A 25,141-nucleotide genomic window follows, 5' to 3' on the forward strand; every position below is an offset into this window, starting at 1 on the left:
GAAGAGGTGATCATCATGGAGAAGAGGATAGTAGGGGGAGGGTTCAGTTCCGGTAAGACAACGGAAGGCTGACCAGAACTTGGACGAGTTTATAGGAAGAGTAGCATTTAAATGGGTACATGCCTGTCGCCAGTCCCGGCGTTTCTTAGCCGCAAGCAAGTTTTGGATGTGACGCTGGAGTTGCTGGTGGCGTCATAGTGTGTCCGGGTCACGCGTGTGGAGGAAGGCACAGTAGAGACGGCGGGATTCACGGAGGAGGAGGATGGCCTGTGGGAGTCAGGTAGGATGGTGGGGGTGAATGGCGACAGTAGGGACGTGGGCCTTCACAGCCTCAGACAAGGTCTGCTGGAGAAAGGAGGCAGCATGGGTAATATCATCAGGGTGGTGGTAGGTGAAGGGGTGGCCATCGACCTGGTTGGAGAGGGTATCCCAGTAGGTATTCCAGTCAGCACAGGAAATGGACATACTTCGGGGGAGGGTCATGACGGGGGTCGAGGTGGGGGTGATGACTGTCTGAAACAATGAGGACAGGGAGATGATTACTACCAATGGGGTCCAGGACATTCACCGTTATGTGGCCAAGGAGGTTAGGGGAGGAGAGGACGACATCAGGAGTGGAGTTGGATTCAAGGCAGGTGTGCAGGAGAATGGGGACAAGGTCGCCTTGGAGGGAGGAGAGGAACCGATGCCACTGGCATAACTGGGCTGTGGAACAACTATGGACGTTGAGGTTGGTGGCGATCACATAGGATGAGAAGGTATGGTCAATGTGGGAGATGAAGTCAAAAGGAATAAGAGTGTTAGGGCGGACATAGATGGTGGCGCAGGTGATGGTAAGGCCAGGGAAGAAGAGACTAAGAATCAGGTGTTCGGTGGGGTCGGGAAGGAGAGGTTGGAGCCGAACTGGGATCTGGCGTTGGTGACTAATGGCAACTCCGCCACGTACTATCAGGAAGGGATTGTCGGAGCGGTGAAGGAGGTAGGGCGAGGTGTGAACAGTGTGGTGGGGCTGAAGAAAGGTTTCACTAAGGAGGAAGGTATCCACGCAGTGGGTAGCGAGGGTATGCATGAAGAGGTTCTTGTTGGCAGGAAGGGAACGGATGTTGTTTAACAGGATACGGTGCTGTCGCGCCATGACAGGGATTTAGACAAGGGTGTCGAGACGGGAGAAGGTGACATGTGCCTGGTTGTGGGAGTAGACAGAACGGGCAGTGAGGGAGATATGTTGGAGGGTGTGAGCGCACTGGAAAGGGTGGACGTTTTGCAGAACAATGGTGAGGAACCTGATGATGTCCTCAGCGGTGAAGGGGGGGGGGGGGGGACGAAGGGAACTGCCAGGAGGGATAGGGGCGTCCAGAGGGCGGACAGGAACGGTGAGTTCAGGAGTGGTCAGAGAGGGTCAGGCTTTACATTTTTGGGAGTAGGTGGGATGCGGGAGATTGCAGGTATTACAGAAGGGAGGGGACTGAAGGTTAGGGCACTGCCGGAGGAAGTGCACTTGCATACAGTGTGGACAGGTGGGGGCCTCGCGGCACTCAGCTGTTGTGTGTGCGTTGTAGCGCAGACACCTCTGGCAGTAGAGGGATTGAGGAGGGGAACAGGACAGGTCGACCTTGTAGCGCTGGTTGAAGAGGAGGGCACCCTCCTTCAGGAGGTGGTCAATGGAGGGGGCGTCCTCTGAGAAAACCCGATAAGGCGGGTGGGGCCGGTGGAGTTAAAAATGTGGACCGCCCACACCTCCAGCGAGGGATGGGCCTTGAGCTCGGCCAACACCTCCTCCTCCATGATCGTCGGACTAAGCCGAGTGATCACGGCAGTTAGGGTCAGCAGGTGATGCGGGGGTTGGGGTTCGCGAGAGGGAGGTGGGGAAGGGGCTGGGGTGAGGGAGGCATTGGGGCCAAACTGGGTGATGGTATGCGGGAGAGAAGATCAGTATGGAGGGTGGGGCTGGGGGAGGAGATGAGAACTGAGTCTCTTCTGGGTGTGAAGAGGGAGATGGGGGCTCCAGGAAAGTGTTGGTGGAGAAGGTGGGAGAGGTTCCAGGCCTCGAGGAGGGAAGGATCAGGACGAGAGAGGACGTATTTGTAGGAAGAGGGAGGGGAGGAGGAGGAGGAGGAGGAGGTAGAGGGAGTAGGGCCAGGTGGGGAGACATCCATGGCATCCTGGGGAGGGGGGGAAGGAGGACGGGGTGGGGCCTTTTTGGGAGCGGAGGACGTGGCGGTGCCACTAGGGCGTTTAAGGGCATAGGAAGGGTGAGTGGGGATATGAGGGACGGGAGCTACAGGGAGGTAGTGGGAAGTGGCAGCTCCCGACGTGGATGCAGTAGTCGGCGCCGGAAATGGTGATGGTGAAGGCGATGGCGTCGGCGATGGCGGTGGCGGTGATGGCGAAGGCTAAGGCGATGGGGAGAGCTGGGCATGGGCAGTGGCCCGTTGGGCCACCACCCGAGCTGGTGCTGCAGTGACAGGCTGGGGGAGTGGTGGGAAGGGATCGGAGGTAGAGGTGCGGGAGGAAGAAGCTGGGGAGGGGGCGACGAAGAGTGTGGGAGAAGGGAGAGTTAGAAGAGGAGGGATGGAAAGAGGGTGGGGGGGGCCACTGGGCACACCATTTAATGGTCGTAGTGGCGGCGCAGGGCGAAGTATAAACTATGGCAGTGGTGGTAGTAGTGACAGTGGTGGTGGGGACTGACATGACGACAGGTGAAACTAAGACAGTATAGGACGGAAAACGAGAGAGGAAAACCGGGGACGGACGAAGACAGACGAAGACGGACGCCGAAGTCCCATGCTGCTGGCGCTGGCGACTGCTGGCTGGACCGCTGCTGGCCGGACGGGACCGCTGCTGCTGCTGCTGGCTGGACCGCTGCTGGCTGGCTGGCTGGCTGGTTGGCTGGCTGGTTGGCACCTGCAACCCTAACGCTTCGATTAGTGCACGAAATCACAAATCGAAGGGCGGTACTCGTAGCAAGTTCCCGGGGTCACCTTTATAGCAAAAAATTGGTGCGAAAACGCATGCGCATTGGGCTCCGTCACAGGAGCATCCTCTGTCGAAATCCACGCCCTCTGGAGCTACTGTTCTATCTGTGGAGCGGAGGCGTATGCGTAAAGGTGAAAACTACATGTCCGCCCTCTGTCGGAATGCGCACCCGCGTCGCTAAAAACAGACGTCAGATGTCGCCAGACGTGTCATTATTAATAAACTGCCTTGTCTCAGAGGAAATTAGAGAGATCAGCTGAAAACCGCCATCACGATTTATACGATTTTGCGCTAGGCGTATCTCCACAGATGCTTTAATTACTGAATCCCAGAAAGTTTTCGCTGGGGCCAAGAATTTCGTGCCAGAAAAATCTATAGCTTGTCCTCTGGTAATACAGTGCTCAGCTACGGCCGACTTACTGGGCTGTGAAAGGTGAGTGTGGAGCTCGTGTTCAGCGCCCCACACATTAATAGCTAAAGAAATTGCTCGTGTACTCACTGACGGTTCCCGAGTACGGCCTCTTCCAAACCGGGTGTGCGGCGTCTCCTTGGAGCACCACAGTCACGCCCACTTTCTCGAGGCCGTTGCCTAATTATAGTGAGAAGAGTATTCGATTGAGTCCGATGTTCTGGAGAACGATCAGAATAAAGGGGACGAGCAACTCTTCCACTATCGCCATTCAGAAGGATCATGTCGATGTAATCTGCAGACTGGTACTCAACGATGTTGCTCAAACACTCACAAACACGTGAACGAGGCTCGAAGGTCAGAGAGGTAAGAGAGACATCAAGTGACATCAGTCGATCCGACGTAAACCTCCCTCAGCATTTCTACCCCGTTGCATATTTACCTAGCAAACGCATTTTCAAACGGCTGTAGAACGGAAACGGTACGTTTCCGGACATGCGCTACTTTTAAAAATGTTGTATACTCACTCCTCTAAAAGTCCTAGAAGTTTGTAGTGGGAGTTTCGGAACACCCTGAATATATATATATATAAAGTATGAAACACTTACCTTCAGAAAATCGTGTTTAAATCTTAACATGACAAAAAATTCAGTCATATTTTCAAACTGAGGCTGAAAACCACCCAGCAACATAATCAGCATCGTCGTCATTGATACCCACCGTCTGTAAATGTTTCTTCCTTCTGTTTGACCTTACTTCCTTAGTGGTGAACTCTGCTGCACGCTGAGCCTCGGAATGTCTCTCTAAAGCATGATAGCCTGGCGTGATATTAAGATGGGCTAGAACTCTTATTTTTGCCATGTATCTTATCGAGATAATATTGTTGAAAGACTAATTGGGATTTTGAGTTCGCCCATGTAAATACACTCCGAAGAGATATGCGTGAGCTAGGCTCCTACAAATTCTCTTCATGGGTTCGATAAAAGCTTCAGAAATAGAGTTCTTGTGTTCAAAACACACTCCTGGAACTTCACCTTTCCGTAATTTAAACCAGGATTCAGGTCCAAGTGTGAAAAGTGAATGCATTGCTTTTTTGTCAGTTGAGAGTTTGTGGACTTATGAGGCCAAGACTGCTTTCTTCATACTTTCTAAATAATTCCCGTTATTCCTGATGGCCATTCCATAATAATGTTGAAGCTGATCTATTGTTTTATCGGTCAGTCAACGGCTTCCTATTTCACAGTCTTGTGCTGCGAAGAATTTATTTTAATTTTCGGAAGCGTGTAACCATACATTTCTGTGTGTGTGTGTGTGTGTGTGTGTGTGTGTGTGTGTGTGTGTACATTGCGTTCCAGTTTCTTTATCTCCACCACTTAACACTGATCTGATTCAACAACACACTTATAAGCAGTAGAATCGCATATAAAGAAACTCATGTCAGAAATTAGGTAATTTCGGAATACGGAAGTAGTACAATGAAATTAAAAATTACGTACTTGCAAATGGCAAACAAAGGTAAGCTATACACCATTTTATGCAGGGAAAATTTGAAGAACATTGTAGGATTTATTTTATAAAATAGCAAAAATTTTAATTTTTTGCCTGCGAATTCCTCTTAAACCAGACCTGGCATAGGGTGTAGCGTATCCAGCTCCAGTGTGGCGACCATCTAAGAACTAAGGACACATGTAACATGATTCGCTTTGCATCGTACGGGTGTGTATGTACGTTACGCCGTAGTGTGTTTGAAGGTACTAGAAGCAGACTTGCTTAATTCTTCACGTAGCTCTTCAAGTGATAGTAAACACGTGCACCAGAAGAAGTAGGAGCTGCTGACCTGCTCCCGCACGCTGTGAGCCCCGAGGCAGTAGAGCAGCAGCTGCGTGCTGATGGTGGGCACGGCTGCCAGGCACTTCACCAGGGCGTCGCTCTCTGCGCTCTGCCGACACACACAGCAACCAATCAGCTGATAGCCAGAACGTCATAGAACACAGTAAAACACTCAACGAAAACACCAAAATATCTGTTGGATGATTCAGATAGGTTCAGAAATAAACGATATTACTCATTTAAGTGTTAAATACTCTGTTCACTGCATGCTTTATTCTAAGCTTTGTGGATTAACATGCGTTTCGAACCTCGCCTCATCGTCAGGCTATTATTCAAAATAAACGATGCATTTATATGCGTATTTTAACAAAACAAGAGAACCACTTGCATGCATATCAACAGCTCATATATAAACCCAGTTCTAAGCAAAGAAGGGAAACCAGAAAGGTGGAAGGAGTACATAGAGGGTCTATACAAGGCAATGTGCTTGAGGATAATGTCATGGAAATGAAAGAGGATGTAGATGAAGATGAAATGGGAGATATGATACTGCGTGAAGAGTTTGACAGAGCACTGAAAGACCTATCTCGAAACAAGGCCCCGGGAGTAGACTACATTCCATAACAACTACTGACAGTCTTGGAAGAGCTAGCCCTGACGAAACCCTACCATCTGGTGAGCAAGATGTATGAAACAGGCGAAATACCCTCCGACTTCAAGAAGAATATAATAACTCCAACCCCAAAGAAAGCAGGTGTTGACAGATGTGAAAATTGCCGAAGTATCAGTTTAATAAGTCACGGCTGCAAAATACCAACGCGAATTCTTTACAGACGAATAGAAAAACTGTTAGAAGCCGACCTCGACGATGATAAGTTTGGATTCCGTAGAAATGTTAAAACAAGGAGACAATACTGACCCTACGACTTATGTCAGAAGATAAAGATAGATTAAGGAAAGGCAAACCTACGTTTCTAGCATTTGTAGACTTACAGAAAGCTTTTTACAATGCTGTCCGGAATAGTCTCTTTCAAATCCTGAAGGTGGTCGAGGTAAAATACAGGGAGCGAAAGTCTATTTACAATTTGTACAGAAACCAGATGGCAGTTATAAGAGTCGAGGGGCAGGAAAGGGAAGCAGTGGTTGAGAAGGCTGTGAGACAGGGATATAGCCTATCCCCGACGTTATTCAATCTGTGTATTGAGCATGCAGTGAAAGAAACAAAAGAAATATTTGGAATAGAAATTAAAATCAACGGAGAAGAAATAAAGCCTTGAGGTTCGCCGATGGTATTATAATTCTGACAGAAGACAGCAAAGGATCTTCAAGAGCAGTTGAACGGAATGGACAGTGTCTTGAAAGGAGGATGTAAGATGAACATCAACAAAATCAAAACGAGGATAATGGAATGTAGTCCAATTAAGTAGGGTGATACTGAGGGAATTAGATTAAGAAGTGAGTCACTTAAAGTAGTAGATGAGTTTTGTTATTCGGGGAGCAAAATAACTGATCATGTTCGAAGTAGAGGGGATATAGAACGTACACTGGGAATGGCAAGGAAAGCGTTTCTGAAGAAGAGAAATTTGTTAACATCGAGTATAGATTAACAAGGTCAGGAAGTCGTTTCTGAAAGTATTTGTATGGAGTGTAGGCGTGTATGGAAGTGAAACATGGACGATAAATAGTTTAGACAAGAAGACAAAAGAAACTTTCGAAATGTGGTACTACAGAAGAATATTGAAGATTAGATTGGTAGATCACATAACTAATGAGGAGGTTGAGTAGAATTGGGGAGAAGAGAAATTTGTGGCACAACGTGGGAGATTGGACAGGTTTGCGCTACCTTGTTGCGATGATGACAGTCGCCTCCCCCACGATTCACCGTGATCTTGTTCACCACCAGTTTTCCGTAGACATTCTGCAAGCGCCTATGAATATGCGCATAGCTCTGGTTTTCCGGCAAAAGAAACTCAATTACAGCTCTTTATTTGGAACGCACCTCCGTTACAGACAAAGTTTTGAAGGCTACGTACATCGCCGCCACCTATTGAAACTCCCTGAAGCAACAGTGGCTGAAGGGGGAATATTCCACCATGTCCCATAACAAATTCCGCATTTCTGAAATCAGCCGAGAAAAAATAGTGTTGTGGTACTTACTGAACGCTCCTCTTGAGTCTCAGATTCTTCGGTAACATCCATTCTTTCCTTTGTCTGCTACGCAGTTTTTATTTTCCTTTATTTTGAATGGTTCAGATGTTTCGTCTATTCGTGTTCCTATCGTTGATTTCTCTAGATCATTAAATCTGAAGCGAGCTATGCAGCCGGCCGGAGTGGCCGAGTGGTTCTAGGCGCTTCAGTCCGGAACCGCGCTGCTGCTACGGTCGCAGTTTCGAATCCTGCCTCGGGCATGGATGTGTGTGATATCGTTAGTTTAGTTAGGTATAAGTAGTTCTAAGTTCTAGGGGACTGATGACCTCAGAAGTTAAGTCCCTTAGTGCTCAGAGCCATTTGAACCATTTGATCCATGCAGTCTTTGTTTCAAAAGACCAGCCTGTTTGGCTACATATAATTTATGGCGACACTTACATTATATCTTTTATATTCCAGTTACATGGTATGTCTTCACGGATATTTAGTTGGTGAATTATCTTGCTACTTAGAACAGTTCCCAATGAAATTTTGATGTTACTTTTCTTGAGAAGATTAGCAACTTTCTTGGATGCATTTTTTAAGTGTAGAAAGTAACCAAATGAGAGACATTTTTGGCTAACATCAGATGTATGTATTGTTGTGAATTTCTTGGTCTTTGTTTTTGTTTAACCAGTGTTGAAGCCAATGTCCTCGATAATGCTCAGTTCATTTATTGTACTGTTATCTTGCAGAGCCACTTCTGTCATTCTGTGAAGTATAGCTCTCAACGTAGCATCTTTCAGATGGCATAGGTGGATTGTTATGGGACGCTCGTCACATACATACTGCTCATTCATGACCTTTTACCGCCTGGCATTGCTGCCTACTCTTCAAATACTCTATTTATAGTCTTGTACCACCTGTATAATTTCAAGACATAAATTTTGGGACACGCAACATAAAATTCTTGAATTTTTAGTGGGTTGATGTAGTAGAGAGGTGCTACATATGACATTCACTCCGATCATCTTCGTCAATAGACCACTTCAAATTGGTCTTTCTTCTGAATTTTTCTGTTGGAACGAAGGTTCAGTTAATGTTCACTGTATCCACGTACGCCCACTTGATTGGCGCATTGTGTAAAGTGGCCTTTATTCCGTATGATGCTCTTATCTCGGTATAGAGTACACAAATAATATTTTGTTTCGTGATTATTAGTAAAAACAAGATCTACATATTAACATGTATGTTTTTCTCGCCTATCGTTGTTGTTGTTGTTATGGTCTTCAGTCCAAAGAACGAAGTTACGCAGCCCTCCACGCCAGTCTACCCTGTACACCTCTCTTCATCTGTGGTTAACTATTGCAAAGTACACCCATTTGAACCTGTCTAGTGTAATCAAGCGTTGGTCTACACTTATTAGTGTTACCTCCCACACTATTCTTCATTTCCAAATTAACCACCCTATTACTAGGATTTTTTGTCACAAAGCCACAGGAGTTATAAAGACCCCAAGTAACTTACGCGAGACTTATTGGCATTATTTTAATAAACTAAAATAAAAATTATATATGACAGCTATTCAACATAGTCATATTTCTGGTTTTATTAATGGTACGTGCAAGAGGGTCATACTAACCACAGCGAAAAGAAAACCATCAATAATTTTAATGTGTCGTAAATATAAAAGTGAATGAAACCTCATTGGACACATTTGACTCAGAGGGAGAAAGTTGTATATTTTGAAAATAATAGGTCTGTTAACTAGAGAGATTAATATTTCCAACGTGTTTGTGGGGTTTCATTGACAGCAGTCGTACTAACGAGGGTACAACAGCCGAGACAAGAAACACTAACAGTAGGACAAAAATAAGTGGGTAAAATAATTCCATTGCTAAAGGATTCCCGAACAACAAATGCTCGAAGTAACAGTCATTATGCTATTTTCATAAATGTTACATTCAAAAAACAATCAAACAATTTCATTTAGGGTCTTTGACGAGAACGTACTCAGTGAAAAAAGTGTAAGTAAATGTCAGTGTATTGTAAACATAAAAATGAAAAAAAATTGTGCAGAGCTGGATACAATTGACTTAGACGGAAAAGGTCACATATTTTAAACGTAATAGTTTTGAAAACATGGGTTATACCTATTTTCAATGTGCTTATGGAGTCATATTGACAACAATGGTACTCGGAGTATTAATTATGCCTCCATGCCTCAGGATACGTCCTGTCAACCGTATCACATGTTGTCAAGTTGTGCGTAGAGATGCATTCTCCAAATTCGATTCAGTACCTTTTCTTTAATGATCTGTTCTGCTTCTCTTCAGCATTCTTCAGTAATTTTCTTGTGTAAGCAGTTTATCGTTTCCGTTTCTCTTCTATACAAAGGTAACCTCCTGATAAGTATTTTCTGAAGAGAAGTCTTAGAACCTAAAATTTTACTAGATTTTAACATACTTTCCTGCAATAGCTTTTCTTCCTATTTTAAATCTGTATTTTATATCCTTTTTACATTTACCATCGTTAGTATTTTTGCCTCTAAATATCAATACTCGTCTATTACTTCTCAGAATCATTTCATTTATTTATTTTACGTTACATTACTCTTATTTCACTCCACTTGGTGTTCATCTTATAACTACCTATTCCGCTCAGCTGATCCTTCAAGTCCTTTGTTGTCGCTGTCTTTGGTAAACCTCAAAATATTTCTCTCTTCTCTCTGAACTATAATTACCTTTCCGCAATTTTCCTTGGTTTACTCAAGCTGCAGACAGAATAACATCGGCGATAGGCGACAATTACCTCACTCCCTTCTCAACCGCTGTTTCTTGTCCATATTCTTCGACTTTTATAAATGTAGTGTGCAGTGTGGATGACGTTTCGTTCCCTGTTTTTTACTCATAACCTCGAAAGTTCGTGATATATGTACCAGTAAAAATTGTCGAAATCACTACCTAAATGCACAAATGCTGTAGATGTAGGTTTGATTTCTCATTCTGTCTCACAATGCGTATTGTCAATGTTGCTTCGCCGGTTCCTATATTTCTCTGAAACTCAAACTGATCATTCCTCAGGTCGGCTTCCATTCCTCTGTTGATAATACCGTTAGGATTTTGTAAATTGATGGTTCGGTAATATTCACTTCTATCAGCACCTGACTTTATTATTCCGATTATTGCGTTCTTCTTGATTTCTGAGGGCATTTCGCCTGTCTCGTATATCCTACATGCTAGGCGAAATACTTTTATCATAATTAGTGTTGTGTACTCAAGTCGTCTTAAACGTCTTTATTTATTCTCCTCTTTCTTTTCGAATGACTTCTCTGTTAGTCCATCATCACGAATATTGAAAGTGGTTGGTGACCAACAACATACTTGTCTAACACCTCTTTCGGTATTTGTCCCATCTGTTTCTTCATCTTGAACCCTATCTGTTTTTGTCTTGTGTACAGATTATTTACAGTCTTTTGTCCTTCGAATCAACACGAACATCTTTCAATGTCTTTGATAAGATACTCGAGTTAACTTTGTCAAACACCTTTTACCAATCGTCAAATAAGATGTCCATGTCGCTGTTAAAAACTATCATTACTTTTACTTTCATACTCAAACATGCAGTAGCATCGAATATTCACTTTCCTTCCTTGAATACAAACTGATCCTTAACGATGTTTTCATGATTTTTTTTCTTTTTATTCTCCTGAGTACTGATTTACTCACAGCCCCTGTAATTTGCCATAAAAAGTTATTTTTTATAATCATTACTTTTTTTTATTTTTTGGTAAAAACTCTACAATAGTTTTAACTAAATCTTCAGTTCAGTCCAAATGCTCTCGTGATATATCCTATAGATGAGGTTGGTTAGTCTAAATATTTTTCCATTTCCAAAGGTCTCTAATGCTTTGGCTAGCTTTTTTATCACAGCCTATTGCTTTCGTCTTTCTCAGACCCCGAACGGTCTACAACTCACAATATCTTTGGCCCACGTTCCATTTCGTCACTTTCAAGTTCTACTCCAGTCTTAGTTGTGTGTGATATCATTATGCTTCAAGTAATTATTCAATATACTCCTCCCATACCTATTTGTTTTCTTCTGAACACGTTATCTTCATTCGTTTTTGATTGAGTGTGCCATGTTCGATGACTTTTCTTGGGTCTTTGTTCGTTAAGGACTGCACTGTTACATTTCTTGTAGCCTGGTCAGCTAATCATCTTAGTTCATATTCATCTGTCTATACTAGTTTTATCCGTTTATAGAATGTTCATTCTTTCATTTCTTATGTTGGCCCGTTTTACCTAACGCACTTTGTGTAATAAATTCTTTCCTTCACTTTTGCCACTATAGTTTTTCAAGCCCTTCTTGTAAGTCTTTCAGAATTGTACTTCTAATGATTTTTTGATACATTCGTACCTTCTGTTATATTTCAAGTTTTTATTGAATTATTTGAGTGGAGACCAAAATCCTTCAGTGGGCAGTTTGTCCACAACCATATTCCTTACCAGTTTTCTTATTTTAACATTCTTAAGTATTTTCATGTTTGCCGCCATCGAGCTATGATCTATATCAACATCTATCCCCAGATTTTTGACGTCTTTTTGATAATTATAGAATCTTCGGTCAGTTATAGTAAAATGTGTCTGGTATCCTGCACTATCACATAGAGTTTTCTCTACATAGAGTCGTCAATTTTGTTTCATAAACCAAGTATTAAGAATGGAAAGTTAAAAGCGGTTAACGAAAGCTATCGTTTCTTTTCAAAAGTTTATATTCGCCAACTACATCTTCTGTTTACTTTTCCCTAGTGTGTGTGCTACCTAAGACTCTCACCATTATACTTTATGCCTGCGTCTTTCCATTTTATTTATAGATTTCCTCTACTTCTCATATTCTTCATCCACCTTATATCGTCTTCACCTGTACCATATTTAGAAATGTAAACTTGAACGATCACTATTCAGAGGAATGTTCAGTCTCCATATTCTATTTCTCTCTCTTCGTCCCACCTGACTTCATTTAGTTATGAAATATCGTTGTTGAATCTATTCATCTCTCTTCTCATAAATTCCACTTTATATCCTGCATGATTTTTCTGAGATATTTTCTGTCGATTCAATGCACTATATGTCACCTTACCCCACCATTCAATTATCTGCAACGCACCTCTGACACAAGCAAATTTTAATAACATTAGTTTCAACGCAATAGCTATTATTATTTCTGTAGCAGCATCAACATGAATTTTGTGTCAATTTTTTTAATTTTTTCCAAGGTATTGTTGGTTTCGTAACTGAACCTAATTTATGAAAACTAATGTATTTGTTTTAGAGATCCATTCAGTTTCGTATGAATGGCACGTGAGAATGGACAACCGCTCTCTGGTACTATAGGAAATAAGATGCTGTAAATACCACTAACGCCACTAGCGTGCAAAGGTTCTTCTTAATGAGTCAAAATTATGTCTGATAGAAAAAACTACATTAATGTTCAATTATAAAGAAAAGATTCTCGGATGGTAGTGAAGGCAATTATCTTTCAGGTGAAATCCTTTACGTGAAACATGTAGGTGTCACAGATGTGATTTTGTTACACTTTGCCGGCCGGGATGGCCGAGCGGTTCTAGGCGCTACGGTCTGGAACCGCGCGACCGCTACGGTCGCAGGTTCGAATCCTGCCTCGGGCATGGATGTATGTGATGTCCTTAAGTTAGTTAGGTTTAAGTAGTTCTAAGTTCTAGAGGACTGATGACCTCAGAAGTTAAGTCCCATAGTGCTCAGAGCCATTTGAACCATTTGTTACACTTTGTAAGAAACTCGACATTAGGCTGATATTCCAGGATTATACTGTCTGTTAAGAAACACCAGAAACGAAGAACCCACAATATAAAGCATAGGCTACAAACTACGTCGTTGACCATTGAGTCAGGTGAGAGGTTGTGCTTTTATTTTTTACGTAACATTCATCAGTTCTTTTTATCATTTATATGTCAGTTAACTGATGGTCTGGAGTCGTCTCTGCACCAACGATCAGTTTCAGCCTCCCTCTATCTACCTTCCTGCCCTCCTCCACCTGTCACAAGGAAATTGGGGCAGTAATACTTCAATTTGTCAGTTATAAGTACATAAATACGGAGTGAATTTTGAACGTCTTAGGAATTTAGCATTTTCAGCTGTGGAATCTAACACTATCAACTGGAATAACTTGGGCGTTACACGTTTTTCGTTCTAACCATAGAGTAAATATCTGTGGAGTGAGCATTCACATGCGCAGAACGGATTTTGTGTTGTCAACATACATTGCCGGCCTGGTCACGTGTTCTCGGGACGTCGTGTGTTTGTCCGTATAGCGCCCTGTCTATTTCAAATATCACTACATCCCTAGTACAGACGGATTCTCTTCGTACGTGTCGTGGATTATTCATATATGTTGTGCAGACATTTTAACAGTATTCATTTGATACCGGAAATAAACCACCTACGTAAGTTTTAAGGGCAAGTGATATTACATTCTGCTTCTTTGCGATAGGTGTCACAGTTCAGATGCACTCGATTTTTGGTAGTTTTCGTTATGATACGGCACTTTACAGTATTACAGAGCCTGACGTACATTTTTGCAGTGATAGTCTTGCAAATCGACTTGATAGTACGCAAGTACTTTTGCAAGTGTCCGAAAAACAGCGAATTTGCCACACATTAGCTATTATATCCCTGCTAATTCGTCCTTTTTTTCTGCTATTTCTGCGTATTTATTTTCTAGTTTTTGCGACCTAAAGCACAATTTTTCTTACTGATGACACTTTGTAGTCTTAATTTACTGCATTTTACGTACTTGCTCCCAGTTTATTAAATAAATAGTAGACTGAATAATCTATATACATAATCGACAAGTCACTGATAAATGCATGGAGAATAGTATTTGCTGAAACAACTAACCATTACTTTTCCTGTTTCACTAGCAAATTTACGAGAGGAAGTGATTGTTTGTAAGCTTTTGTACGAGCCGTAATACCTATTATATAGTCATAAAATCGTAGAAAAATAGGTCTACAGGATCAAGCCTTAATTATAATGCGTCTCGAAATTTTTAAACATATACAGTGTGTCTTACTAATATGATAACTATAATTAGAGCTACATGATATGTACCCATGAAAAGTTACTATCCCTCCTTTCACATATTTTTCTTTGCATCCGTAGCAACAACAGTAATTCACCATCGCTATTACACTATTAACAAACGGTGAAACACAACAAAAACTCTTGATGTTATAAACTTCAAACGCTGCAGAAAGCACACAGGCACAGAGAAGTCCCGAGAACACGTGACAATTCTGGTTTAATGTTGACAACATGCGCAGAACGCAATGCTCACTCCAGAGATATTTACTCTATGGTTCTAACCATACAAAAAGTGAAATATCCTTCTAGGATAGGATTTCAGTTCCACATTTGGTGATTATCATAGTAATCAAATATACATGACCGCCCTGCATTATCTCTGGAGACTATGAACACATTTTAATGGCGTTTTATCAGAACTATATTGTAGCTTTAATCAGTGGAAACACGAAATAACTAGTCGACTTCCAGAGAACGTACATTAATCTGTGACACCACCGATATACGTTTATAGTCAAATACGACTAAGGCAAAGAAGTCTTACGTTAAAAAAAACAAAAGACAGATGTAGTGCATCCAACTTAAAAACAGATAACTATGAATTTTGTAACCTGAAACGAGTAAGGAACAAAGTAAATTAGGTTGGAGCATGAAGCAGTCAACTCACGACGTCTGCTTTCAAGGCCGTACTGCAATGTCGCGGTGATAAGTTTGCGCGGAAGATTTGTTAACAAACCTTATCTTATATCCTAAGGTGACTAGAGCTCCAGTACACTCTTGCACCAAAATCACGTCACATACAGTAATTCTGTGGTCTCTGGAAGCATTTCTATATCAACATGTGATTAGTAGAGTTTAAGCTGGACAGGTAACAGTATACATCAAAATCGCCAACCACGCTTTACAAGTGAAATACGTATTTTAGGCAAGGTAGTGGTTCCAATAGATGGACTGTGTTAACATGTTAGACAGTCGTAATACGTAAATACTGTAGAGCGAGTCTTACATATGCCGCCGGAAATATTAGCATGCACCCGTTGAAAACTCCAAGACCCAGCTGCATCATTGCGATGGGACTCATTATGCGGTCCAGGTGACGGACGAACCTGTAACAGAAAATCTCATTGAATTACTGAGCAAGTATACGAAGGATCGTTGTAAAAGTTTTTGTTGTGTGAAAGAAAATAAACACTGCCGATTAGGCTTCCTTTACACCAGTTGCACCGGTGTACTAAAGCTTTAAAAACCGTGAGTTTAATTGTTAATCTGTAACGTATTACAACAATATTTGTTACCGTTTTAAGAAATAAATGAAAATGAATGCTCTGATGTTTTCAAGAAAGCATTATGTCTACAGTGTCTTCACTGCGTCGAGACGTAGATACAGACAAAGATTACCAAAAAAAATTTCTATACGACGAAAGGCATGACTGTGTCTCACACATCTGTTCTACCAGCACATTCATTATTTGGACATTTAACAGATGTCCCGTATGAACTAAGTCTTACATGGCGCATTAAAGGAGAAACAGCAGAGTTGGGTGTGGTGAACGTGCTGACACAACATAAATATAGACAGATCGAAGCCATGTGCTGATTTCGAGACGGTTCAAATCCCCGTCCAGCCATCCACATTAAGATTTTCCATGATTGTCCTAAATCTCTAAGGGTGAAAACCGGGATGGTTCCTTTCAAGGGATATGGCCGATGTCATTATCTTCCCGTCCCAGTCCTAGCGTATGCTCTCCATCTAATGATCTTATCCTCAGAGGAGCATTAAACCCAAAACCTCCTTCTTTCTTCAAAATACAGGATACTACCCATTAGTTGGAAGTGTGGAAGACTATGTTGGCCACTTAAATCACCTTTCACGACGTATGACGCATTTCACCTTCCAAGCGATTTATTATTTGGTTGCTGGGAGCCCTTTCTGCAGACACAGTCGTCATTTAAACTTACGGAGGGAATTCCGTGCATAACCACTCTGTGACTCAAATAAATTGTGTTCTATGTGCTATCATATTTTAAGTGCTTGTGCATCATTATTTCTGAAGCGGATATTGGTGAGGGGCCCATCATGCAGAACAACCTGAAAACGTTATGCAGTTGACCGGTGTACCGCATGATTAGTCGTCTCGAAAACTAAAGTGTTGCCCATATATGCACTCATGCTCATAAATTAAGGATAATTGCGCCACACAACGTGGCACTACACAAAATGGACGCTGATAGCATAGGCACATAGGGAACACAAGACACAAATCTGTACGTCCACGGTATCGGAGATAAGTTAAAAAACCGTTCCGAAACACATGTGCTACAAAACGCCACTGTTTCCTGCGCATGTACCCCGACATCAGTGTGGGATATGATCACCATGCACATGTACACAGGCCCCACAACGGGTTGGCATACTCTGGATCAGGTGGTAGAGCACCTGCTGGGGTATAGCCTCCCATTCTTGCACCAGTGGCAGTCGGAGCTCCTGAAGTGTCGTAGGGGTTTGAAGACGTGCAGCGATACGTCGACCGAGAGCATCCCAGACGTGCTCGATGGGGTTTAGGTCTGGTGAACAGGCAGGCCACTCCATTCGCCTAATATCTTTTGTTTCAAGGTACTCCTTCACGATGGCAGCTCGGTGGGGCCATCAGGAGGAAGGTCGGACCCACTGCACCCCCTAAAAGGCTGACATACTGGTGCAAAATGACATCCCGATACACCTGACCTGTTACAGTTCCTCTGTTCAAAGACCTGCAGGGGTATGCGTGCAGCCGGCCGCGGTGGCCGTGCGGTTCTGGCGCTGCAGTCCGGAACCGCGAGGCTGCTACGGTCGCAGGTTCGAATCCTGCCTCGGGCATGGGTGTGTGTGATGCCCTTAGGTTAGTTAGGTTTAAGTAGTTCTAAGTTCTAGGGGACTTATGAACTAAGATGTTGAGTCCCATAGTGCTCAGAGCCATTTTTTTTTTTTTTTGTATGCGTGCACCAATCATAATCCCACCCCACACCATCAAAACACGACCTCCATACAGGTCCCTTTCAAGGTCATTAAGGGGTTGGTATCTGCTTCCTGGTTCATGCCAGATGAAAACCCGGCGAGAATCACTGTTCAGACTACACCTGGACTCGTTCGTGAACATAACCTGGGACCACTGTTCCAATGAACATGTACTGTGTTCTTGACAGAGGGCTTCACGGGCTCTCCTGTGACCAGGGGTCATTGGAATGCACCTTGCTGGTCTCCAGGCGAATAAACTATGTCTGTTCAGTCGTCTGTAGACTGTGTGTCTGCAAACAGCTGTTCCAGTCGCTGCAGTAAGGTCCCGAGCAACGCTAATCTGCAGTACGCTGTGCCCGTCTGCGGGCACTGATGGTGAGATATCGGTCTTCTTATGGTGTTTTTCACTGTGGACGTCCCGTACTGTAGTGCCTGGACACGTTCCCTGTCTGCTGGAATCGTTGCCATAATCTTGAGATCACACTTTGTGACACACAGAGGGCCCGTGCTACGCCTTGCTGTAATTGATGAGCCTCCAGTCGCCCTAGTATTCATAACGTCATCGGTATGAGTTCTTTGAGCCATTTTCAACACGTCTGAAAACGTCTGCACACTTACTCGCTGCACCGTACTCTGACATACGCCAACACACCTCTGCGTATGTGGACTGCTGCCAGTGCCACCGTGCGACGACCACAGGTCAAATGCACAGCATGGTCATACCGCGAGGTGATTTAAACCCGCAAACCGCCCACCAGAGCGTTGTTTCACCATGTATCAGCATTATCCTTAATTTATTAGCATGAGTGTACTATCTGGTCAACGGTATCAAATGGTTGAAATGGCTCTGAGCACTACGGGACTTCTGAGATCATCAGTCTTCTAGAACTTAGAACTACTTAAACCTAACTAACCTACGGACAACACCCGAGGTAGGATTCGAACCTGCCACCGTACCGGTCGCGCGGTTCCAGACTGTAGCGATTAGAACCGCTCGGCCACTCCAGCCGTCTCAACTGTATCCACACAACTACTAGTGCATGTTAATACGGGGTGCTTTATAACGGCTTGACCTCTGTTAGTGACCCTTTCAATGAGATGTCTGAGTGTGTGTGTGTGGAGAGGTGGCTCATTCTTACTAAACTGCTGAAACGAGAGAAGGTGGGGATACTGGACGCTGGGACTATTAGGTCTTCGGCGCGACTCAGGCAGGACATCTCATGTAAAATATGTTAATGCCCACAAACCATTGGGTCACAGGTGCTGCTTTATGACAAGATATATTCTCATGCTGATACAGTCATCGTCTCGGGGTTATTACCCTACCACACACAGTAAAAGATGGTGTAAATTATGTTCATGTCTTTTCGTATTCAGTGTTTCCTTAAACGCAATAAGGCGACCGCACACTAATCAAGAAAATCAGCCCATGCTGTAACTCCACCTCCCCCTTACTTCACCGTTAGCGCTAAACATGGTAGCAGGTAACGTTCTAGAGGCTACCGAGAAGCTGCTCGATCGCTGTATCCCATTCTTTTTATCTCCCTACTCACAATTATTGTGCCATCTGGACTGCTGGTAGCGCATTGAGTTCACGAGTCTTTCTTGACGCTGATTTCATGCGATTTTGTACAACCAGTGCTCGACAGTCCGTGCCTGTCAATACATGCATGACGTCTGCTGGTCTTGATTTAGTCGTGGTTGCTTCTGCGAGATCCCACTTGACAATGAGTCACCAACAGTCAACTTAGGTAGCTTTAGAACGGTTGAAATTTCCTTGGTGAATTTCTTACTCAGTTCATGTTCAAAGTTACTGAGCTCTCCTGACAGACCCATTCTGCTGTAAATGCTTCTCCACTGACTCGTCAATAGTCCTCATCTCTTTTTACGCTTACGGGTACATCTCTCTTAGCATCTAGTAGTCAGTTCCGTATTGTATCAGAATGTCCAGATACTTTTGATGTGATGGTGTGACTAAGTGAGCGGCAACTGGAAATGAGAACGTAGTAGATGACGTACACTGTCTGATCAAAAATATCTGTAAATCCCCTATACAATGCGTAATTTACTACTAGAAACCATGAGAAGCGAACACACTGGAATGAAAGGAGGTGGGTAGTTTGGTGTTGTACTGCGTACGCTAGAGGAACAGTTCGAAAACGATGATTCATTGTACCAGTATGACAACGCACTCTGTTTAGGAGCAGTGTCTGTGACATAATTACTTATGTACAATAACTTCCTGAAGTGGACTGGTCTGCCACGAGGCCTGACTTGAACTAGATGGATGAGTTAGAATGTCGACTTTAGACGCCAGAGTCCAACATCACGTCCTCCTCAGGTTTCAGCTCCTTAAGAAGATTGGGCTGAGATTCCCCACAGACACTCAGACACCTCACTGAAAGTCTCCCCATCAGAGCTCAAACCGTCATAACGGCAAAGTGTGGACACAACTCTTACCAGTCTTCACTAATAGGTGTCTGGATACTTTTCATCAGTTTATGTTCGAAAAGTTCACGAAAAAGGATTTCCTGGGGGGAAAGGCTTAGCGAAATTTAAGTTATTATTATATGTACAAAATAACCATAAATCACATGTTCATCATTTCCAAACGTGAACTCTGCCATATCTATAAGACGAGAAACTTTGAGTTAAATAAGACGTATAATCCTCGACACATTCGCGCCGAGAGATAAGCTGTTGCCCGTTTGGTTTCATTACGAGAAACAGATAGCTAGGTTTATAATTAACCCATTATCACGCTTTTAGAAATAACCACCTAGTTCTAATTTCTCTCTCCAACAGCTTATGATCAGGGAAATGTTGACAGTAAATGCCTAGGCTCCGCAAAAATTCAGGACGATATGCGACTGTTTTGAAAACGACCTGACGAATAATTTTCTAATTGATGAATGTTCCTCTTCCAATACAAGCATAAAAATGATGATGTAACGCATCTTCAGCAAATGAATCTACGTTGGTAATCCGCTTATTCATACGATTGTTTGCCGATGATGCAAACATTGCAAATCAAATGTAGTCTTAGAAAGATCGGCTAATAATATATTTGTGGACGTTAATCACTGGTTCCTAGAAAATTCTTTGTCACTAAACTTTGAAGAATCCCACTACACGCAGTTCAGAACTTGTAAGCGGTGTCCCACGAGTATATGCCTAACATTCGATGACAAGCAGATAGAAGAAGCGGATAGTGTTCAATTCTTGGGATTATAACTTGATTATAAATTCAACTGGGAGGAGCACACCACCGAACTGCTGAAGCGTCTTAAAAAATCTCTATTTGCAATGTGAATTGTGTCAGACACAGGGGATATAAAAATGAAAAAGCTGGCATACTATGCTTACTTTCGTTACATAATGTCATATGGGACTATTTTTTGGGGTAATTCATCAAGCCAAGCTAAAGTTTTCCGGGCACAAAAACGTGCAATAAGAGTTATATGTGGTGTGAACTCAAGAACATCCTGCAGAAGCCTGTTTAGGGAACTAGGGATTCTAACTACTGCTTCCCAGTATATTTAATTCTTAATGAAATTTGTCATTAAAAATATATCACTTTTTCAAACCAACAGCTCAATTCATGGAACCAATACTAGAAATAAGAATAATCTTCACAAGTATTTAAAGTTACTTACTCCTGTACAAAAAGGTGTGCATTTTTCAGGAATACACATTTTCAATAACTTACCAGCAGCCATAGAAAGCTTCACAACCCATGAAATTCAGTTTCAGAGAAGCCAAAAGGATTTATTGGTGGCCAACTACTTCTACCCGATTGATGGATTTCTTAGTAGAACCAACAGATTTGTGTGTGTTTGTGTGTGTGTGTGTGTGTGTGTGTGTGTGTGTGTGTGTGTGTGTGTGTGTGTGTAAGTACACTCTAACTTCTCCACCATTTCAGTGCAGTAATGTTTTCCTCGTAAATAATTCTTGTAGTAGTTCTATTACTTGTTTATTATCTTATAAATAAAAAACCCTTTTTTTTAATTTTACATTCAGTGCATTAATTTGATTTTAGTAAATGAGTGTTTGTGATATGATTCTTTCATATAGTGTTCATTAAAAAACTGACGCAAATTCCACTTGGGACCTGTGGAAGGTATATTAACTTTTTCTTTCAGTTGTAAATATTTGTCATGTGTTATTGTTTTCTGACATGTTCTACATCATGGAGGACCTCCTCACTAAGGATCAATTGGAAAGAAAGTAAATCTAATATAATCTAAAAAAAAATCCCCCTCCAACCCCGACCCCAACCACAACCCCATTCTGCTTTTCAGCTTCGAACTTCTTACCTGTATATTCCCTTGACAGTCTTTACGATAGTGTTTTCGAGTTAAAGGAGATGCTTCCATCGTATCTTTCTTCCTTGAAGCAGACCCATGACACACATATCCTTTCCTCGGGTGACTCGTACGGCAATCGCCGGAGTAAAAAGGACGTCGCTAGTTTCAGCTCCTTACATTTCACAAATTTTCTTCTGAAATTGTTAGACATCACACAACAAATAAAATAATGACTCCCAAAATTATAAGAAATGAAATCAATCAAAATCGCAGAGGGCAGCCAACAGCTTGAACATGAAGCACAGTGCAGGCGAGCTGTTTGTAATACTGAGAGTAAAGTTTTGGCAAGAGCGGGTGACTACTGTGTCTCCAAGTCCCTTAGGATTGGCCGAATAAGTACTCTTGCGTGAGCCTTACCCGACAATTTCCTACGCAGCACTGAATCTTCAAGTAATTTCGGAGAGATTATAGCTTCGCTGGATACGGCAACGTTTCCAAACGATGGTGCTTATCGTCAACTTGTTCCTCAAGAAATGCTATATATCCTTCGATGTTTTCGAGTATCGTTTTTCCATATTCTTTATATGTGAACAACCAGGGCCGGTTTAGGACCCAAGAGATATAAGCTGCAGCTTGTAGCGCCAAGCTTAGAGAGTTGCCACATTGGTCACAGCAGTAGGCTAAGATTTCTGTACAGGACGTGTCGCAGCTAGTATGGTCGCTTTGGGCGCCAAGCTGAGAGGGGTATCGTAGCCCAAGATTGCATGGAGTGAGTATCACAATTAGTTATGTGTAATGTTAGTTTAATTACGTAACCATTACGGCACCTCAACTCAACCTCTCGATACCAGCAATATTTTACTGTGTTTCTGTTAACTACTTAACATATTTCTGAGACAACATTCAGATTTGATTTCATTTGTGATACATTGATATGTTTATATTGAAATGATATTATTCTTATGTGTATTCTTTCTTTTGTCACTATGATCTTTCACGTACTTGTAACTCTGATTTTTGGGCGCGGAAGCGATTATTAGTTACTTGTTAGAGAGTTAGAGTCGGACCTTGAGAGGATCAAGTCTTGGACGTCATGTTGGAAAGACGCATATTGTAGCCAGTTTATAAAATGTGAACAGTGAGGAAGATGTTTTCAAGTATGTTTTGTATTGTGAAGTGATGTTTTGTGTGTTACGTGATATTGCAATAAAAGCAACTAAAAAGAAGTGTAACTTAAATTCGGAGTGCTGATCTTTTTCTTTTTACATCGCTATTGTGCTAACTTTGAAAGGTTTATTCTTCAAGAATGGTTTGTGAAGCGCATCTACAAAACTTTTGAATATAGCAGAATAAAACCTAGGCCTCTTTGCAGCCGAGCTTGGAATCATCACCACCTAGATTTTCGACGATTGAGCCATGATTTTACAACGAGACCAGCGAGGTAAACACGAAAAGATGAGTGCCTAGTTTATTCATTATTACATGATATGACTTTATTAACTGTGCTCTAATATCACCTGCCACATAATATGACTGTTGTTGCCCGAAAATGCAGTATTTAGCAGTGTGAGCAACACCACAATCATTATTAAATTTTGACCTTTGTTGTGGTAGGGTAGTTAGTAGTGAAAGCTGACACGAGTAAAAATGTGTGAGTGAAATGGGGGCGATCGCGGCGTCAAACGATACGTCGCTTGTGTGGAAAAATATTCTCCAACAGGCCTTGTGAACAAATGATTCCACGTCGCTCCCTGTTCTCCGGATTTTCGGTCCATCTGGCAGAAATGCTTCCATTTCCTTCTGTTATCTCACATTGCCACCTTTAGGCATACAATGGAATGAAACTAAGTTCTACGTACCTTACGAGTTGCTGATGTGTCTTGATGCAGAGACACAGGTTGTTGTAGGTACTGTCACGCTCAGCAGATACCTGAACTTCCTCTTCTTCATCTGATCTAAATACCGTCCGCATATCTTCGTTGTGCAGCTTCAGGTTTTTAATCCGGGCTGCCAAAATTCGGAGCTGGGCAGCGGTGTGCAGCATAGTCGCCATGAAGAAGCAGTCCATTTGACAATTGATTAATGCTATGAATATAATGGAAATGACTTGCATGGCGTAAGACAGTTCGTAAATGAGGAAGGCGGTCGCGTCCGTCAGAGGTAACTGCTGGAAGGGTAGTCTCCTGGTGCCCGGGGCAGCGATCAGAGGAGCGAAGGACCAGGCCACCAGCTACGTGATGGCGTACACCAGGAAGCCGATGGTGACCCGCATAGTCCGCTTTTGCGTGGCCTTGAAGAGAGCCGCCAGTGGTGGCTCAGCATGCACGTACTCCCTCTGGCTGTCTACCAGAGCGTCCAGCACTCTCACAAGTCGACAATAGCTCCGCTCGTGGCGCAGGAAGAAGGTAAGCTTGAGCACGCCTACGCAAACTACTGACACGTTGGACAGCGCCAGTGTAAAATCCTGCAGGCCGCCGTGTAGGGTGCACAGGTTGACAGCTGCTTCTGCAATATGGGCCACGCAGAGCACGACGATGGTGGCTGTGGATGAGCGAAACAGCAACGAGTCCGTCAGTGGCCACAGGCCCACCATATGGAGTATCCGTATATTGCATTTCAGCACAGATTTTGTAGCGTACTCCCATGTCAGCTGCTTCGCCTCTTCCGATTCCCAACTCATGGTCGGACGATAAACAGCCGAGCAAATTTCACAACTGCAGCAAATCAGACTTCAGGACTTAGAAAGCAACTTCAAGCTCTGTCTTTAACACCAACGTCGCATATGGAACAGAGGCACAAGCGTGGCTGTTCCATTCTTCGCACGACCCTTTTTTCTTCCACTGTATAAGGCTACATCAGTAACATTTTAGAAATTTATCTACCGTTAGAAGACGAGAATTATACATTGATAGCAACTAAAGACAATTCTTAGCTAACATAACGGAATTGCTAAATTTTTTATGCCCTCCACGCATCTGCTCTATCTATTGTACTACAGTCCCGCTAACATTCTGCATTATAGTTAAATAAGCCAAGAAATAAATAATGGATCCCGATGCGGAGTTCAGCACTGATAAAATGAATTATAAATAACAGTCAAAGGGAATATTCCTCTCGGCACAAACTTCTCTTGATGTTGGTGCTAGATATGCAGATCAATAACTTATCATTTGTTTCCAGAACGGCGTGGTAACGACACATATACTCTCCGTATACGAATAAATCTTCCAGCGCAGTTAATGAATCATATTCAGATCCTGCTTTCTAATTTATGCGATACAATCGCTCTTTCTCAGCGTGGTAAACAGAACTCCAGCTATAATGCAAAGCTCTCTCTATAGCTCGTTAATGGAATTCTAATTATGAGATCAAG

The 25,141-nt window shown here is 42.8% G+C and overlaps 2 protein-coding genes across 2 annotated transcripts in view; both read right to left on the reverse strand.

Annotated features, from left to right (window-relative positions):
* LOC124613465 (odorant receptor Or2-like) overlaps window positions 1–23,812 on the reverse strand; it is a 33,791-nt gene extending 9,979 nt beyond the window's left edge. Inside the window, exons 1-3 of the mRNA XM_047142171.1 lie at window positions 23,628–23,812; window positions 15,473–15,572; window positions 5,223–5,324 (exon numbers count right to left, since the gene is read on the reverse strand). Of these exons, the coding sequence (XP_046998127.1) occupies window positions 5,223–5,324; window positions 15,473–15,572; window positions 23,628–23,812 (387 nt within the window). The remainder of the gene's footprint in view (window positions 1–5,222; window positions 5,325–15,472; window positions 15,573–23,627) is intronic.
* A 186-nt stretch (window positions 23,813–23,998) lies between these two features.
* Window positions 23,999–24,448, reverse strand: LOC124613466. The gene has a single exon (XM_047142172.1). It carries the CDS (start codon window positions 24,446–24,448, stop codon window positions 23,999–24,001), a length of 450 nt encoding a protein of 149 aa, XP_046998128.1.
* Between the last annotated feature and the right edge of the window lie 693 nt (window positions 24,449–25,141).

The sequence above is a fragment of the Schistocerca americana genome, chromosome 4, assembly GCF_021461395.2.
Source record: "Schistocerca americana isolate TAMUIC-IGC-003095 chromosome 4, iqSchAmer2.1, whole genome shotgun sequence".
Classification (NCBI taxonomy): Eukaryota; Metazoa; Arthropoda; class Insecta; order Orthoptera; family Acrididae; genus Schistocerca; species Schistocerca americana.

Coding starts and splice junctions, on each gene's coding strand:
- LOC124613466 (XM_047142172.1), bottom strand. CDS start 24,448: ATGAGTTGGGAATCGGAAGAGGCGAAGCAGCTGACATGGGAGTACGCT.